This window comes from Crocuta crocuta, unplaced genomic scaffold (genome assembly GCF_008692635.1).
Source record: "Crocuta crocuta isolate KB4526 unplaced genomic scaffold, BGI_CrCroc_1.0 scaffold334, whole genome shotgun sequence".
NCBI lineage: Eukaryota > Metazoa > Chordata > Mammalia > Carnivora > Hyaenidae > Crocuta > Crocuta crocuta.
In genome coordinates, this window is record NW_027533260.1 from 3,758,399 (window position 1) to 3,775,886 (window position 17,488).

Consider the following 17,488-nt stretch of genomic DNA (forward strand, 5'->3'; position numbering starts at 1 on the left):
GAGAGAGAGAGAGAGAGAGAGAGAGAATCCCAAGCAGGCTCCTGGCTGCCAGCACAGAGCCCGATGCAGGACTCGATCTCACCAACTGCGAGATCACAACCTGAGCTGAAATGAAGAGTCGTGACGCTTAACGCCCTGAGCCACCCGGGCACCCCCTTCTAGGACAATTCTAAGCTTTTCGTCGTTGCGATCGTGTTAACCGGCGACAGGACTGCCGCGGAGAGCCTACAGCCCACGAGGAGAGAGAGATTAAGCACCAGTGATGAGAACTGAGTGCTCGACGGAGAGCCCAGCCAGGTGTGGGATGAGGACAGCCTGCAGCCCCAGCCGGTAGAACTTTCTGGAATGCCGGCGCATGTCCCGGAGGGTGGCCACCAGCCATATGCGGCTCCTGGGTGCGTGAAACGTGGCCGACATCTCTGAAGCACTGAACTTTGAATTTTATGTCACTTTAATTAAATTTCAATAACCACATGCGGGTGGTGGGGACATGATGGTACAGCGCGGGTCAGGGGCCCCAAGGGGACCGCTCGGTGCCAGGTGCTGTTCTAAGCGCCTCCCAGGTGTCATTAATTAACTGATAACAGCATTTATGTCCCAACAGCCAGTGGGGTCCTAGGGCTCCTAAGTTCACAGATGCAGTTTGTACCCCAAGATTTTATTGTTCAGTAATCTCTATGCCCAGCATGGGGCTCGAACCCACAGTCCCATGATCAAGAGCTGCACGTTCCACCGACTGAGCCGGCCAGGCGCCTCTCACAGGCTCATTTTAAGGGCCGATTGTAACATCCATTTCACAGCTGGGACAACTGAGTTTTTCCCAGAAATCCTGAGCCTTAGAGCCCTCCAGGACGGTGGGAGTGGGGGTGTGCACCCAAAGCTGCACGCTGCGGGCGAGGGGATGAAAGACCGCCCTGTAGCTGGCAGGTGACCAAGACAAGGCGGGAAGGTCCACCCGTACCGTGTTAAAGAATTTGTATTTTGGGGGGCGCCTGGGTGGCTTAGTCAATTAAGCGTCCGACTTTCGCTTGGGTCATGATCTCGCGGTTCGTGGGTTCGAGCCCCGCGTCAGGCTCTGTGCTGACTGCCAGCTCAGAGCCTGGAGCCTGTTTCAGTCTGTGTCTCCCTCTCTCTCTGACCCTCCCCTGATCACGCTGTCTCTCTCTCAGAAATAAATAAAACATAAATAAATAAATAAAGTGGAAAGAACAGACCCATTGAGGAATGCCATCAGCGCCTTCTGTATACATACGCAGCAGGCAAGGTCTGCTTCCCCCCTCCCTCCCGAACACCCCCCTCCCTGCTCCTGCATGGACACGACATCTTTAGATAATACACCCACAGAAACACACTGAGCCAATAGAGGTTGTGTCCTCTGAGAAATGGGATATGAGAGTGAGAGTGGGCATCCTGACTTACAAACACTCACATTTTTTAAACCACATAAAAAAAACACACAAACCTCTCAGGCTGGCAAAAGTAAAAAAAGTTTGATGTAACAGTGCAGGTGGGGGAGGGGACAGGGCTGGGGTGGGAAGGAAGACACTCTCCTGCACTGCAGATGGGAAGTGTAAGTTGGTATACCTTTTGGCGATATCTGTTAAAAGAGAAATTGCCCGTGGACTCCATATCTGCAGTTCCAGAACCCCAGACTTGGGTCCAAAGATGTAACTTTGGATTTAAAGACAAAATGTAGAAGAGGGGGGTGCCTAGCTGGCTCCGTTGGTAGAGTGTGTGACTCTTGATCTCGGGGTCCTGAGTTCAGGCCCCACATTGGGGGTGGAGATTGCACGAAAATTTTTTTAATATATTTAAAATTTTTTTTAGCATTTATTCATTTTTGAGAGATAGAGACAGAGAGCGAGTGGGGGAGGGGCAGAGAGAGAGGGAGACACAGAATCTGAGCTGTCAGCACAGAGACTGACGCGGGGCTCAAACCCAGGAGCTGTGAGATCATGACCTGAGCCGAAGTCACACGCTCAACTGACTGAGCCACCCGGGCGCCCCTAAAAATTTTGTTTAAATAAAATTAAATTAAAAAAATAAAGACAGGGGCACCTGGGTGACTCAGTCAGTTAAGTGGCCGACTCTTGATTTGGGCTCAGGTCACGGTCTCACGGTTCATGCGTTCAAGCCCCACATCAGGCTCTGTGGTGACTGTGTGGAGCCTGCTTGGGATCCTCTCTCCTTCCCTTTCTCTCTGCCCTTCTCTTTCTCGCTCTCTCCCCCTCTCTCTCTCAAAGCAAATAAATAAACTTAAAAATTAAAAAAAAAAAAAGACAAAACATGGGACACAAACTAAATCTCTATTGACAGGGGACAGACCCTTCTAGAAGACTGGGACACAGTGGATAAAAAGAAAAGAAGAAATTCCCTTGAAATATACAAGGATCCCAATAATGTCTTCCTTGTAGATGGAAAGTGCACAGGACAGAGCCTGGCATGCAGCAAGCGCTCAATAAATACTGATTAATAACACTATACGTTACTCAAGAAACAAAGCAAGATGTAGGCTAATGCATAGAACGTACTTCTATTTGCAGGGGGAAGAAATGATAGACATGTCACATGCATTGAGCGCCTACTGTATACCATGCACATAAGAGCTTTCCGTGTATCATTTAATTCTTTCAATGGTCCTACGTTGTAGGCTCAGGTTCTGTAGGCTTGTAGGATTGTTATCCCCATCTTATTTTTTTTTTAATTTTTTAACATTTATTCATTTTTGAGAGAGGGAGACAGAGCACGAGTGGGGGAGGAGCAGAGAAAGCCGGAGACACAGAATCCGAAAAAGGCTCCAGGCTCTGAGCTAGCTGTCAGCACAGAGCCCGACACAGGGCTCGAACCCACAAACCATGAGACCATGACCTGAGCCGAAGTCAGATGCTTAACCAACTGAGCCCCCCAGGCGCCCCCGTTTTCCCATCTTAAAGGTAAAGAGAAGGAAGCTCAGGAAAGAGGAGTCTGCTTGTCTATCGCACGGGAGAGACAGAAATTGAAGCTTATTTCGACGTGACCTTCACGTCAAACTACCCCCTCCTATATTCCCCACACATCTGTCCCTGAGCACCTGTAGACTGTTTCTGGAAGGATCCAACACAAAGGGGTGCCTACCATTGCCTCAGGGGGGCCGTGACGAGGAGTCTGAGGCTCTGGGCTGGGCAGGGAGAATGACGTTTCACTGAATCCACTTTGGTATTTGGGACCGTTTTACGGCCAGAAGAAGTCGAAGCCAGCAATCGGTCCTATTCGCAAAGTCCCGTTGGCCTCAGCCAGGTCTCAAAAGTGGGGTGAGGCAATGCCAAGCCCCTCCCTGGTCAGCTAACGCGTCCTCCGTTTCCTCTTTCAGCCAGATGAGGCAAGACCAGAACCCCTAGCGAGGCAGGTGCTAAATCACAGCCCGGCTTCTCTCAACCCCAGCACTGGGCGCACAAGGGGGCAGGGGCGGGGGAGCGGGGAGCCCTCCCAGGGCCTGGGGACAGTCTCCCTTTGACACTCATAGAACCCATGGGACAGCCTGGGCCTGCCACCAACCACTGAAGGACCCGGGCCATCTCTGCTCCTCCCTGGGCCTCAGTTTCCCTGTGTCTACAATCCAGAACACCTATAAGCCCGGGTGAATAATTCCCTTCCTTGCAAGCTGGCTCCTTGCAGGCTCCCAACATTTGCTCCTGCCGTTCTCTCCTAGATCTCTCCTCTTGAGGATCTGGTCATCTAACCCGGTCCAACACGCCAATTTCCTGCCCTGGGGACCTCTGATCCCGGCCCTGCGGACTTGCAGATAATCCCTTGATCTTACTTTTTAGCTGCTTCCCAGCCCTGGAGAGTCTGAATTGAGGGTCAGGGGAGAAGAGGGGAGACGGAGAACCCAGAGAGGAGGAAGGAAAGGGAGAGACAGCGAGAAGGGGAGAGGTGGGGAGAGAGAGACCCAGCAAGGCGAGAGGGAAGGGAGATGATTCCTAAACCCACGATCCTGCCCTGGGAGGGGCGGGGAGGGCAGAGCAGGGAACTCACCATATTCAGGTCTCCCGGGCTTCCCGCTGATCAAAGGTCCCTCCTGCCCACAGACCGTGGTTTTTAAACCCCAAGGGAGGGTGCAAACAGCAAGGAGGAAATGACCAGTCTTTCCCCTCTGGGGTTCTCATTGGTCTGTGCACTGGGCACCCCATCTGGGGCTACTTCCGTCGGGCCCTCACCCAGAGGGCTCTGAACACCCCCTTCCAGTGAGAGGAGGGAGGCTGGGCTCACAAAACTGAGGAAGTTCCTGGACTGAGGAGGGTGGAATCCAGATAAGAGACCCCCCCAACCCCAGATCTAGGCTCAGCGCATCTCTTTGCCTTGGTTTCCCCCATTTGGGACCTTCTAGGGCCCCAGGTAGCTGCAGAAAAGCTCAGAGACCCAACTGGATCAAATTCCTTTGGGGTCCCAAAGAGGCCCAGAGAGGTTGCTCTGAGGCCCAGAGAGGTCATGGAGGTGGCCCGGCACTTGGGGACTGTTAAATCCTCTTTCTTGGCGTTTTGACATCAGCATCCCCTAAACACAGCCATCCTTTCTGCCTTCTTTTGGGGTTCTCCCGGAAACACGTTGGAGCCTGGGGTGAGGGGGGACCCTGTATTGGTTTCCTGTGACAAAAAGCCACAAACCAAGAGGCTTAGAACAACAGAAATAGGGGCACCTGGCTGGCTCAGTGGGGAGAGCACACGACTCTTGATCTCAGGGTCGTGAGTTCAAGCCCTACGTTAAATGGTGAGTTTACTTAGAAAAGAAATGAGGGGCATCTGGGTGGCTAAGTCACTGAAGCACCTGACTTCAGCTCAGGTCATGATCTCACAGTTTGAGCCCCGCGTAGGGCTCTATGCTGACAGCTCAGAGCCTGGAGCCTGCTTCGGATTTGTGTCTCCCCCTCAGTCTCTCTATCCCTCCCCCACTCACGCTCTGTCTCTCTCTCCCAAAATTAAATAAATGTGAAAAAGAAATGCACTCCTCCTACCAAAAGAAAAGTTGAAAAAGAAAATTAACCGATCTCCACTGCCAGGCTTCTGAAGGTCTTATGGAGTTCAGAGTGTGTTCACCTAGACTTTTACAAGTGTGGTATTTGTGTTTGGGGACCGACAGGAGGGGGCACAATGTTGGGCAAGTTTTAGTGCCGCTGGTCTACCGGTACTCAGCAAGGATTTGGAAGGGCCATTTTGTGAAGATTTGGTGCTGGTAGGGAGGAGGTGTTGTTATACTGACCCTGACCTCAAGGGGGCGCTTGAGTTGTGAGAGACTCAGAAAGCCAGGCCACACTCCCTTGATTTTGCTTTTTTAGTTTTGCACCAAAGTTGTGTGTTGCCTTAAATCACAGCTTCTTCACGTTTTCTTTTCTTTTCTCTTATGTTTATTTCTTTTTGAGAGCGAGAGCATGAGCAAGGGAGGGGAAGACAGCCAGAGAATCCCAAGCAGGCTCTGCACTGTCAGCACAGAGCCTGGGGCAGGGCTGGATCCCAGGAACCAAACAGTGAGATCAGACCAGAGCAGAAGTCAGTTGCTCAACTGACTGGGCCACCCAGGCACTCCCATGGGTTCTTAATGTGTCCTATGCCCTAGAAGAAGGCACGAACTTCTCAGAATTTTTCTTTCTTTTTGCAACTTCTTATTTTGATGTAATTTGCAACTTAAATCAAAGTGGCAAGGAGAATAAAAGTAATTCCTGTATGCCCTTCACCTGGATTCACTCACTGTTGCATTTGCCCCATGTGCTGTGCTGTCTTTAGTATGCTCCCACTGGGGCGCCTGGGTGGCTTAGTCGGTTAAGCGTCCGACTTTCGCTTAGGTCATGATCTCGCGGTTCGTGGGTTCGAGCCCCGCGTCGGGCTCTGTGCTGACTGCCAGCTCAGAGCCTGGAGCCTGTTTCAGAGTCTGTGACTCCCTCTCTCTCTGTCTGACCCTCCCCTGCTCACGCTGTCTCTCTCTCTCTCTCTCCTAGAAATAAATAAAAAACATTAAAATAAAATAAAATTTAAAAAGTATGCTCCCACTGTATGCTTCGAAGCGCCGCAGGTAATCAGTCAGGGTTCTCTAGAAAAACAGAACCAAAGGATAAAGAGGGGGGCACCTGGCTGGCTAGGTTGGTTAAGCATCCGACTCTTGATTTCAGTGCAGGTCATGATCCCACGGGTTCATGAGTTCGAGCCCTGCATCAGGCTCTGCGCTGACAGTGGGGAGCCTGCTTGTGGATTCTGTGTCTCCCTCTCTTTCTCTGTCCCTCCCCCACTCTCTGTTTCGCTCTCTCGGAATAATTTTTTTTTTAATGTTTTTATTTATTTCTAGGAGAGAGAGAGACAGCGTGAACAGGGGAGGGTCAGAGAGAGAGGGAGTCACAGACTGAAACAGAATCCAGGCTCTGAGCTGGCAGTCAGCACAGAGCCTGACGCGGGGCTCGAACCCACGAACCGCGAGATCATGACCTAAGCGAAAGTCGGACGCTTAACCGACTAAGCCACCCAGGTGCCCCAATAATTTTTTTTTAATAGGATAAAGAAACGGGGAGGAGAGGAAGAGAGAGAGAGTGAGACAAGGAAGGAGGAAGAGCGGGATATTTGTCTTCAGAAACAGGCTTCTGGAATTGTGGGGGCTGGCAGGCCGTGGGAACTTGATGCAGAAGTTCTACGTCTATGTAGATACATATATCTATATCTTTGCATTTTCCCCTTAATCACTAGAGAGTGAGCTGGGAATCCCATGCCTCTTTACCACAGAGCAAGTAGAAAATGTAATACCGATGGAATCTGCAGTTCTTATTCAAATTTCGTCAACTGTTCCAATAATGTGCTTTTACCATTTTTTAAGGTTATTTATTTTGAGAGAGAGAGAGAGAGCAGGAACGGGGCAGAGAGAGAGGAAGAGAAAAATCTCTCAAGCAGGCCCCGTGCTGTCAGCGTAGACCTCCATGCAGGGCTCCATCCCATGACTGTGAGATCATGACCTGAGCCAAACCCGAGTCAGATGCTTAACCGACTAGAGCCACCCAAGGGCCCCATCACTTTCATTTTCTGAATGATGTTTTTGTAAATACACTTTAAAACACCTCTATTTCCCCCTTTCAACAGCATAATAAATCCATTCTTGGCTTGAAACCGGTTGATTTAATCATTTCCTGTGGTTATTAGGTGGTTTCTGACACTTTTGTTCATACCACAGTGAGCACCCTCATAAAGAATTAAAAAAAAAAAAAGGCAACCCAATAGAAAAATGGGCTCTGGCACCTGGGTGGCTCGATCGGTTTAGCATCTGACTTCGGCTCATGTCATGATCTCATGGTTCGTGGGTCTGAGCCCCGCGTCGGGCTCTGTGCTGACAGCTCAGAGCCTGGAACCTGCTTCGGATTCTGGGTCTTCCTCTCTCTCTGCCCCCTCTCCTACGCTCGTGCTCTGTCTCTTTGTCTCTCAAAAATAAATAAACATTAAACACAATGTGGTTCTACTACACACCCACCAGAAAGGCTCCGATGAAAAAAGAAGGAAAATATCAAGTGCTGATGACAATGTGGAGCAAACTGAAATCTCGAACACACACCAGAGAGAATGTAAAACGGTGCAGCCATTTTAGGCAACTATTGGATAGTATCTACTGAATCCAGATACACACCTAACCTATGACCCAGCAATTCCACTCCTAGATATTTTCCCAACAGGGGAACAAACATGTCTGGCCAAAGAACATACCTAAATATTCATAATAACCAATAAGTAGAAACCAACCAAAAGTCTATCAACAGTAGAGTTGATTAAGAGGGGCGCCTGGGGGCTCTCAGCACAGATCCACTGCGTTGGTGAGGTCTGGGAGTCCGAGCTTAAGCCTGAATAAACGCCCTTTGCTTTTGCAAAAAAAAAAAAAAAAANNNNGAGCCTGGAGCCTATTTCAGAGTCTGTATCTCCCTCTCTCTCTGACCCTCCCCTGCTCACGCTGTCTCTCTCTCTCTCTCTTAGAAATAAAAAAATATATATATTAAAAAATATATTTAAAAAAGAGAGATTAAGAAATTGTATATTCACACCGTGGAATACTATATAACAGTAAAAAAAGTAATGCATACATGCAACAAACAACATGGCTAGACTCAAAGCCATTCTGTTGAATGACAGGAGCCAGACACTCAAGTGCACATATATGTTTATATAATCTATTTATATAATCTGTTTATAAGGAGTTCAAGGACAGAGGCGCCTGGGTGGCTCAGTCGGTTGAGCATCTGACTTCGGCTCAGGTCATGATCTCACAGTCTGTGAGTCTGAGCTCTGTGTCAGGCTCTGTGCTGACAGCTCAGAGCCTGGAGCCCACCTCTCCCTCTGCCCCTCTTGACCTCTGTCTCTCAAAAATAAACAAATGTTGGGGCGCCTGGGTGGCTTAGTCGGTTAANAAAAATAAAAAATAAAAAAAATAAACAAATGTTAAAAAATTTTTTAATAAAAAATAAAATATTTTTTTAAAAAATTTTAATCACATGTTATTTTGAATCCTACTTAATCACGTCTTATTTTGATTTCCTACTACTCATGCAAAGCAGGTGGGCCAATCCTGCGGCTGAACCACCACACCCCAGAGAACAGCAGCTGAGGCCCGCCACCCCCTGCCACCCGTCACAGGAAGCCCAGAGCCAGACAGAAGCTGGCCAGCCTCAGTGGTGACCACAGGATGTTATGAGACAGGATGTGGTGGGCCCAGCCCCAGCAGTGGTTGGGTGGCACAGTCTTCTAACCCTGGCCACACAGACTCCTGGAAGTTCCACCCCCGGATGAACCTGGAAGCCAGAGGGCAACAAGAAGCACCAGTGCGAGGCTGGGAGAAAGAAGCCAGAGGACGCGTCAGGCAGAGGGTCCCCTAGATGGCTCGTGGAAAACACCACCACCAATAACAAGTACAAGACTGGGGCGCCTGGGAGGCTCAGTCGGTTAACCGTCTGATTTCGGCTCAGGTCATGATCTCGTGGTTCAGGTTATGATCTCGTGGTTCATGAGTTCGAGCCCCCTGTCGGGCTCTGTGCTGACTGCCCGGAGCCTGGAGCCTGCTTCGGATTCTGTGTCTCCCTCTCTCTCTGCACTTCCCCCGCTCACATGTTCTCTCTCTCTTTCTCTCAAAAATAAATAAACATTAAAAAATATTTTTTAATAAATAAAATTGCACAGATACGAAGACTATGAGCATCTCTGATCCTAAAATGTCAGTTTTNTCTCATCACCCCCCAGAAAATTCCCTCCGAGGTCTCTTTGCAGTCAGCCCCTTCCCCACCCGTAACCCCTGGCAACCCCTGAGCTAGGCTCCATCGCCAGGTTCACCTTTTCCAGAACGTTCTATAAATGGGATGATACTGTCCTTAGCTTTCTGAATCCGACTTTTCTCCCGTAGCGTAATATGTTTGCAATTCATCCCCGTCACCGCGTGTGGAGCAGAAGTCCCTGTTTAATCACTGAATGGTATTCCATCGTCGCACGGCTCTTGACCTCGGGGTTGTGAGTTCGAGCCCCATGTGGGGCGCAGAGACTCCGTGCAAATAAAAGCTTTCAAGGTTTTTATTGCTGCAGCGTGTCTGTTAAGGGCACATTAATGTGTGTTTTCATTTTATAAGGAACCCACCGTGTGCATTTTCTGTAGCTGCTGTAACAAATGTCCACAAACCGGGTGGCTTAAAGTGACAGTAGTTTATTGTCCCACAAGCATGGAGGGCAGAAGCCTGAAATCGGGGAGAGGGCAGGGCCATGCCCGCCTCCCAAGGGTGCAGGAGAGGATTCATCCACCCGTCCTGTCGCTGCTGGCGGCTTCAGACACTCCTGCCTCGTGGACGCCTCCAGTCTCCGCCTCCGTCTTCACATGGCCCCTCCTCTGTTCTAAGTCTTCTGTCTCTCTCCTTTCTTTCAATGTTTATTTATTTTGAGAGGGTGCGAGCAAGGGAGGGGCAGAGAGGGAGGGAGAGGGAATCCCAAGCAGACTCTGTGCTGTCAGCGCAGGGCCTGACGGGGCTCAATCCCACAAACCCTTAGATCGTGACCTGAGCTGAAATCAAGAGGCAGACCCCTAACCCACTGAGCCACCCAGGCGCCCCCTATGTCTTCTGTCTCTTATAAGAACACTTGTCATTGGGTTTAGAGCCCACGTGGATAATTTAGGATGATCTCATCTTCAGATCCCTGATTACATCTGCCAAGACCGTTTTTCCAAATAAGGTCACGTTCACAAGTTCCCGGTGGCTGTTATCTTTGGAAGGGACACCAACTTACTACAGCAACAAAGAGTTTTCCAAAGTGCCCGCCCCATTTTGCATTCCCACAAGCGAATTCTCTCTCTCTCTGTCTTACGTAAGCTTCACATCCAGCATGGAGTCGAACGGCAGAGCTTGAACTCACAACCCTGACATCAAGACCTGAGCTAAGATCGATAGTCCGATGCTCAACACACTGAGCTGCACAAGTGCCCTGAGTTCTCGTATTTTAAAGATCCTAAACTGATTTTGGAGGGACTGAGGGGGAAATGGGTCAGGTGGGGTGGGGTGGCACCTCCTTAGGTCATCCATCTTTTAAAAAGTTTTTTTTAATGTTTATTTATTTTGAGAGAGAGACAGAGCACGAGCAGGGGAGGGGCAGAGAGAGAGGGAGACACAGAATCCGAAGCAGGCTCCAGGCTCCGAGCTGTCAGCACAGAGCCCGACGTGGGGCTCAAACCCACGAGCAAGCTCATGACCTGAGCCAAAGTCGGACGCTCAGCTGACTGAGCCACCCAGGCGCCCCGCTTATCCATCATTACCACCGATTCTAATCCCGTTATTTCCCAAAGAGCACCAGTCCCCAGGGCCAGGGCGTCCTGGGCTGGTAAGAGATGAAAAATCCCGGCCCTGCCCCCACCCTGCTGAATCATAATGTGTATTTTAACAAGGTGCCTCCTGGGCACCTTCAAGGCTAAGTGCTGGACCCAAGCCTCACTGGACAAACTGGCCAACTTTCCTGTTCTGCCCTCGTAGATGCCGTCCTGCTATGGGGATGTTTTAAGCCTTTTCCTTTTTAGGGTCTGTGTTTGGTCACAGGTACATGCACTTTTTTTTTTAAAGTTTGTTTATTTTTTAAATTATTTTTAATCTCTCCACTCAACATGGGGCTCAATCTCACAACCCCAAGATCAAGAATCACCCACTCTTCAGACCGACCCAACCAGGTGCCCTGGAACCAGACGGAACATTCCACAGGACCTTCCCAAAGAAGCAGTGGGGAGCCAGGCATTGCTGTCACCATTCTATTCCCCTTTTGAGTATGGGTCGTCCCAGCTTGGAAGATAGTAGACTCCTCCCACGTCGGGGGCTGGTCCCTGGAGTCCCAATAAGCGATGCCAGAAAAAGCCGTGAGGAGACACCCCCCTGTGTGCCGAGCTGGAAGGCCGGCCATGTGCCAGAGACTGTCAGCCCCAGTGCAGGTGAACCCAGGTAAGGAGAGGCACACAGATGCTCCTTGACAATTTCTTGTTTTTTTCTTAACCAGGAAATTGTCTCTGCTCTGGCCAGAAGCTGTAACTCACTTTCTGTCCACACTTTTTTTTTTTTAGAAATCAGTTTCTCTGCCTCATGTCGAAATCAATGCTCAAAGAAAAATCGTGTAAAACTAGCAAGTTTAAGGAGCACTTAATTGTTACCTTTGCTGCAGCGCAAAATTGTCGGCATTCCCCAGGAGGCTCAGATGTCTCAGTCAGGCTTGGAGGAAACCATACCCAATGAAGTGGAGCTAATAAGGCGTGTAAAACAAGCATAATAAATATCCTTGGAGAACCAAGGGAGGATATTGAAAATTTGAAGCAAGAAGAAGACGTTATGAAGTAGAACCTAACTGGAGACAAGGGACATGAGCGGTATAATTACTGAAATAAAGAACTTAATGGGTGAGTTGAATGGCAGAATAGATACAGAGAAAGAATACATGAGCAAGCTGAAAATACTATCCGAAGAGGCATCCTTATGGGACAGAGAGAGACAAACTCTAAGGGAAAAAATTAAGATATATGGATGATATAAATAACAGTTCTAGGGGCGCCTGGTTGGCTCAGTCAGTAGAGCATGCAACTCTTGATCTCAGGGTCATGAGTTTAAGCCCCACATCAGGTGCAGAGATTACTTAAAAATAAAATGTTTAGGGGTGCCTGGGTGACTCAGCCGGTTGAACATCTGACTCTTGATTTTGGCTCAGGTCATGATCCCAGGGTCGTGAGATCAAGCCCCACATTGGGCTCCATGCTGAGCACAGAGATCAAGATTCTCTCTCTCTCTCTCTCTTTCTCTCTCTCATCTCTGCCGCTCTCTCTGCTCATGCTCTCTCTCTCTAATAAAAAATAAAATTAAAATTAAACAAAATCTTTTAAAAAAATTAAATAAAAATAAAAGTTCTAACTTCTCTCTTACAGAATCTCTCCGAAGAAGAGAAAAGAGAGAGCTGGGAACACACAATGTGAAAAAAACGTTAGTTAGTATCGTGGTGGTTGATGAGGGAGCCCGAGGCAGGCTGACCAGCAAAGCACAAACTAGCACCCACCCCCCTACACACCCAGCTGGGATCTGTGTGATATTCCTTGGACATTCCTGGGCACCCCCAAACAGGAAAGGACAAAACAATAAACAATAAAAATAAAAAATAAGAGTCCCTACCACTTTACAAGAAAAAGCCAATCCAATCAATGGAGCTCCAATCCAGGAGCTCCATGCTATCTTAATGTTAATGCTTTGCTAGAGAGAAAAACAACCTTAGCTTGACAATAGCTAGGCCTCCAGGGAGTCTTTAGCGTGGGGAAGTCTCTTTCTCGAAACTCCCTCTTGACTTTATCTCCCCCAACCCCATAAAACAGTCACCCCCCCACACACACTTGAGTGAGTGCGGCTCTTCCTGCCCACCGGTCCTGTCTCCGCGCTTTAATAAAATCACCTTTTTGCACCAAAGACGTCTTCAAAGATTCTTTCTTGGTCCTCGGCCCCGGACCCCACGAACCTGGCCATCACCCCAAAAGGTCATCAGTGATCATTTTGCAATATATACACATAATGAATCATTATGTTGTATGGTTGAAACTAATATAGTGTGATATGTCTATTTTACCTCAATTTTAAAAAGTGGGGGGGGGGCACCTGGGTGGCTCAGTTGGTCTGACTTCAGCTCAGGTTGTGATCTCACGGTTCGTGGGTTCAAGTCCCACGTCCGGGTCTGTGCTGACTGCTAGCTCAGAGCCTGGAGCCTGCTTCAGATTCTGTGTCTCCCTCTCTGTCTTTCCCTGCTCATGCTCTCTCTCAAAAATAAACAAACATTTAAAAAAATCATTAAAAAATAATAACAAATTTAAAAAAGAATTCAGAATTCATGGAGCTCTTTGCAGTCAGATAAACCTTTGAATGTAACTGGCCATATTTCTGACCCCTCTGCACCCACCCACTTCTGCGAAATGAAGGGAAGAATGTTTAGTGCACAATGTTGTCAGAATTTTTAAACTTTTTTGGAGAGAGAGCATGAGCGGGGGAGAGGGGCAGAGAGAGAGAATCTTAAATTTTTTTATGTCTTATTTTATATTTGAGAGACAGAGAGAGAGAGAGTGAGCAATGGAGGGTCAGAGAGAGAGGGAGACACAGAATTGGAAGCAGGCTCCAGGCTCTGAGCTGTCAGCACAGAGCCCGACGCGGGGCTCGAACCCACGAACCGTGATATCACGACCTGAGCCGAAGTCAGACGCTCAACCGACTGAGCCCCCCAGGCGCCCCATAATAAATCTTTTTAAATGACTATAATGCTTGCGGAAATTGAGTGAAAGCTGACGATGCAAAACTGAAATAAGATAACTAATTAGTCTCCTGTGAAACCCATTAAGTGCACCATGGAGCTACTATGTGCTATTTTTTTACAACTTTATTCAAGGATAATTGAGAATGAAGTATGCATGTGACGCCATCACCACCATCAAGGTCACAAACATTTCCCTAGTGCCCAGAAGATTCTTTGCGGTTCTTTGTACTCTCTCCCTCCCTCCGCCCTCAGCCCTCGGGAAACCACTGGTTTTGTCATAATAGACCAGTTCGAACTTTCTAGAATTTCGCCTAAGTGGAAGTGTAGAATGGGAGGCGATCTTTCTTGCCCGGCTTCTTTCACAAATAAAACGCTCGGTGTGGTGCTCCATCCATTTTTCTGGCGAAGCTGCATCACGCTGTTTGGTGGGATGGGTGGAATGATGCCCCTGGAGGCTCCGTGCCCGTGTGGCTGACCCCAACAGAAACCCTGGACACCGAGGCTCCGGGGAGCCACCCGCTCCCCGGCTGGAAAAGGCGCCCGGTGTGCGGCCACGACACCGCCGGGAAAAGCGAGCGCGTCCCTGCGACTCCATGGACACAGACAAGCGGAAGCTGACGCCTGGTGTCCCCTCGGCTGACTTTGATCCCCCTCCTTCCGCTGCGACAAATCACAGCTGTGATCCTAACAGCTCTTCTGGGTCCTGTGAGTCCTTCTGGGGAGTCACCAAACATGACAGTCGTCGTGGGGACGCGCGACAGGCTCACCTGTCTCCCGGAGTTCCTGCGAATCCGTCTCCATGTGCTTCCCGAACCCAGATGCCACCTGCCTCCCAGATCTTGCCCTGCCTCACCCTCCCGCTCTCTCGCTCTCTCGCTCTCGCTCTCTCTCCCCTCTCCAGCTATCCACTTGAGGATGACACTCCACGCTGTCCATGTCTTAGTTTGCCTCTCTCCCTAGCTAACCGCGCGCCACCTTCTTGTCTCTTTCCTGGAAATTTTGTCCCCTCTTGGGGCGCCCGGGTGGCTCAGCGGGTTGAGCGCCTGACTCTTGATTTCGGTTCAGATCATGGTCTCGCGGTTCATGGGTTCGAGCTCATCAGGCTCCACACTGATCACGGAACCGGAATTCTCTCCCTCCCTCTTCCTGCCCCTCCCCTGCTCACCCTCGTGCTCTCTCTCTCTAAAATTATAAAAAAGAATTTTTATCCCCTCTCTTCTTATTGAGTTTCCGCCTTCAGTCACCCCGAATCTCGGCGTTTCCTTCTCTCCGTCCCCTTCCCTGGGCCCGTGTCCACTGTCCAGCCTCACCCGTTCCTCCTCCATCGGAGTCTTCCCCGGGCCCCCGCCATCTGCCCCGCTCCTGCTACTGTCTGCCAGTGTGGTCCCCTCTCCCTAAGCCCCCCCATCTCCCTCTGTCCCTCCTTCACCCAGCCTTGGGGGGACCCTCCATCCCCTCTGTCTTTCTCTCTTGGTGTCTCTGCGATGTTTTCAAGGTAACTCAGCCCTTGTAGCCTCGTCTCCTCAGATGGGCCATCTGTCCTTCCTCCTTATTTTTTTTATGTTAATTTATTTATTTTTAGAGAGTGGGGGAGGGGCAGTGAAAGAGGGAGAGAAAGAGATTCCCAACCAGGCTCCATGATGTCAGTGCAGAGCCCAGCGTGGGGCTTGATCCCACGAACTATGAGGTTCACGAGAGCCTGAGCCGAGATCAAGAGTGGGACTCAGGGGCGCCTGGGTGGCTCAGTCGGTTAAGCGTCCGACTTCAGCTCAGGTGACGATCTCACAGTTCGTGGGTTTGAGCCCCGCGTCGGGCTCTGTGCTGACAGCCAACTCAGAGCCTGGAGCCTGCTTCGGATTCTGTGTCTCCCTCTCTCTCTGACCCTCCCCTGCTCACGTTCTCTCTTTCTTGCTCAGAAATAAACATTAAAAAATTAGAAAAAAAAAAAAAGAAAGAAATGAGTTGGACGCTCAACTGACTGAGCCACCCAGGTGCCCCTGCCCTTCCCCCTTCCCTCTGTCTCTCCCTCTCGCCCTTCCCCCCCGCCTCCCCACCTCCCAGTCTAAGGGTTCTGTCTCTCTCGAAACTTCTGTCCCCGCATTTGTCTCCACGTTTCCGTCTCGCCATCTCTTGACATCTCCTTGGGCCTCCGTTTCTCTTTCACATTCGGCCTCAGAGACCCCCACACACTTCCCGAGGTGCCGCTGCCCCATCCCCCGGTGGCTCAGCTCAGTTTCCACCGCCCCGCCCCGCCCTCACTGTCCCCTCTGTCACTTCTCTCTCTCGGGGTCCCTGCCCGTGCCCCCTGCCTGACAAGCCTCCTTCAGAGCTGACAGAGTCACAACCGCCCCTTCTTGATAAAAACCACGTTGGTTTACTTTTTATCACAACGGAGCGGGGCCCGTCAGCACATCATCAGACAGAAAACAGAGAACGAGAAACACTCTCCACTTGGTCCTTAGCAGATTCAGTGCACGCACCTCCTAGGTGTTCTCCTGCATGGCTCCTGTCCTCTGCCAGCAAGGACACTTTTCAGTCCCCTGCAGGCCTGAGCCCCGGGCCTCCTGGTGCAGCGGGGACAGACCACAAAGAGATCTCTCAGGCTCTGAGCATTGCTCTGGAAGAGAAGGGCCGGGGTGCCAGGGTGGCCCAGTTGCCCAAGTGTCCGACTCTTGATCTCAGAGCTGTGAGTTCAAGCTCCGCGGTGGGCATGGAGCCTACTTAAAAAAAAAAAAAGGAAGGCGGAGGGACGCCTGGGTGGCTCATCAGTTAAGCGTCCGACTTTGGCTCAGGTCATGATCTCAAGGTCTGTGAGCTCAAGCCCCCCCGTCGAGCTCTGTGCTGACACCTCAGAGCCTGGAGCCTGCTTTGGATTCTGTGTCTCCCTCTCTCTCTGCCTCACTTCCCACTAGCGCTCTATCTCTCAAAAATAAACATTAAAAAATTAATAAAAATTAAAAAAGAATAGGATCACAGTTGTCCATTAGGGTCACAAGTAAAACCAAAAACTTTAGCCTTCAAGTTGTATCGCCCCTCATGGTCCTGCGGACGGACTTCTGGGCCCTTCTCCCTTGGGGCCTCTTGATGCTGGCGGGCGCTGTGCTCATTTGAAGGCCCAACTGGGCCGGATGTCCCGGGCGACTCGCTCGCAGGGTTGGCCCTGGGTTCTGGCTGTCGAGAGGGGCATAGCGGGGACTTCCAACCAGAGACACTACAGCCAGCCTCTCCCATGTGGTTTGGGCCGAGCCCCCAAGCCAGCAGTGAAATGGGGCCCACTTTAGAGTCAGATCGCATGGCTTTCAGCTTCCCACCAACACACGCCCCAATACACGCACCCGTTGCTCTGTAAATTACTCCTTAGCCTCTCTAGGGCACAAGGGGAACATGAATGCCCTTTGTACCCTCCCTGCCCGGATGCCGATACTTTGATTCCCGGTGTCAGGTTTGAGCACGGGGCTCAGGTCCTCCCATCCACCCACCCCCTCATCCTATGTCCACTGAGGCTGGAACATGGCCACGTGTTCAGAAGTCCTCATTCCATCCATCTCCTGTCCTTGCAAGGAGTGTATTTCCCACCCCTTTAGACCACGAGGCTCTGCAACGCACTTGGCTGGTAAGATGAAAGGTGCACAGAACACGAAGCCTTGAAATGCATCATTGCAGGTGGGCTCACACCTCTGCCATTTTCTTTTTTTTTTTTTTAATGTTTT

General features: G+C 50.2%; 1 protein-coding gene across 1 annotated transcript in view; it reads right to left on the reverse strand.

Annotated features, from left to right (window-relative positions):
• The window catches only part of C5AR1 (complement C5a receptor 1), an 11,043-nt gene extending 6,950 nt beyond the window's left edge, over nucleotides 1-4,093 (reverse strand). Inside the window, exon 1 of the mRNA XM_077747346.1 lies at nucleotides 4,015-4,093. Within this exon, the coding sequence (XP_077603472.1) occupies nucleotides 4,015-4,017 (3 nt within the window). The 5' untranslated portion in view covers nucleotides 4,018-4,093. The remainder of the gene's footprint in view (nucleotides 1-4,014) is intronic.
• Between the last annotated feature and the right edge of the window lie 13,395 nt (nucleotides 4,094-17,488).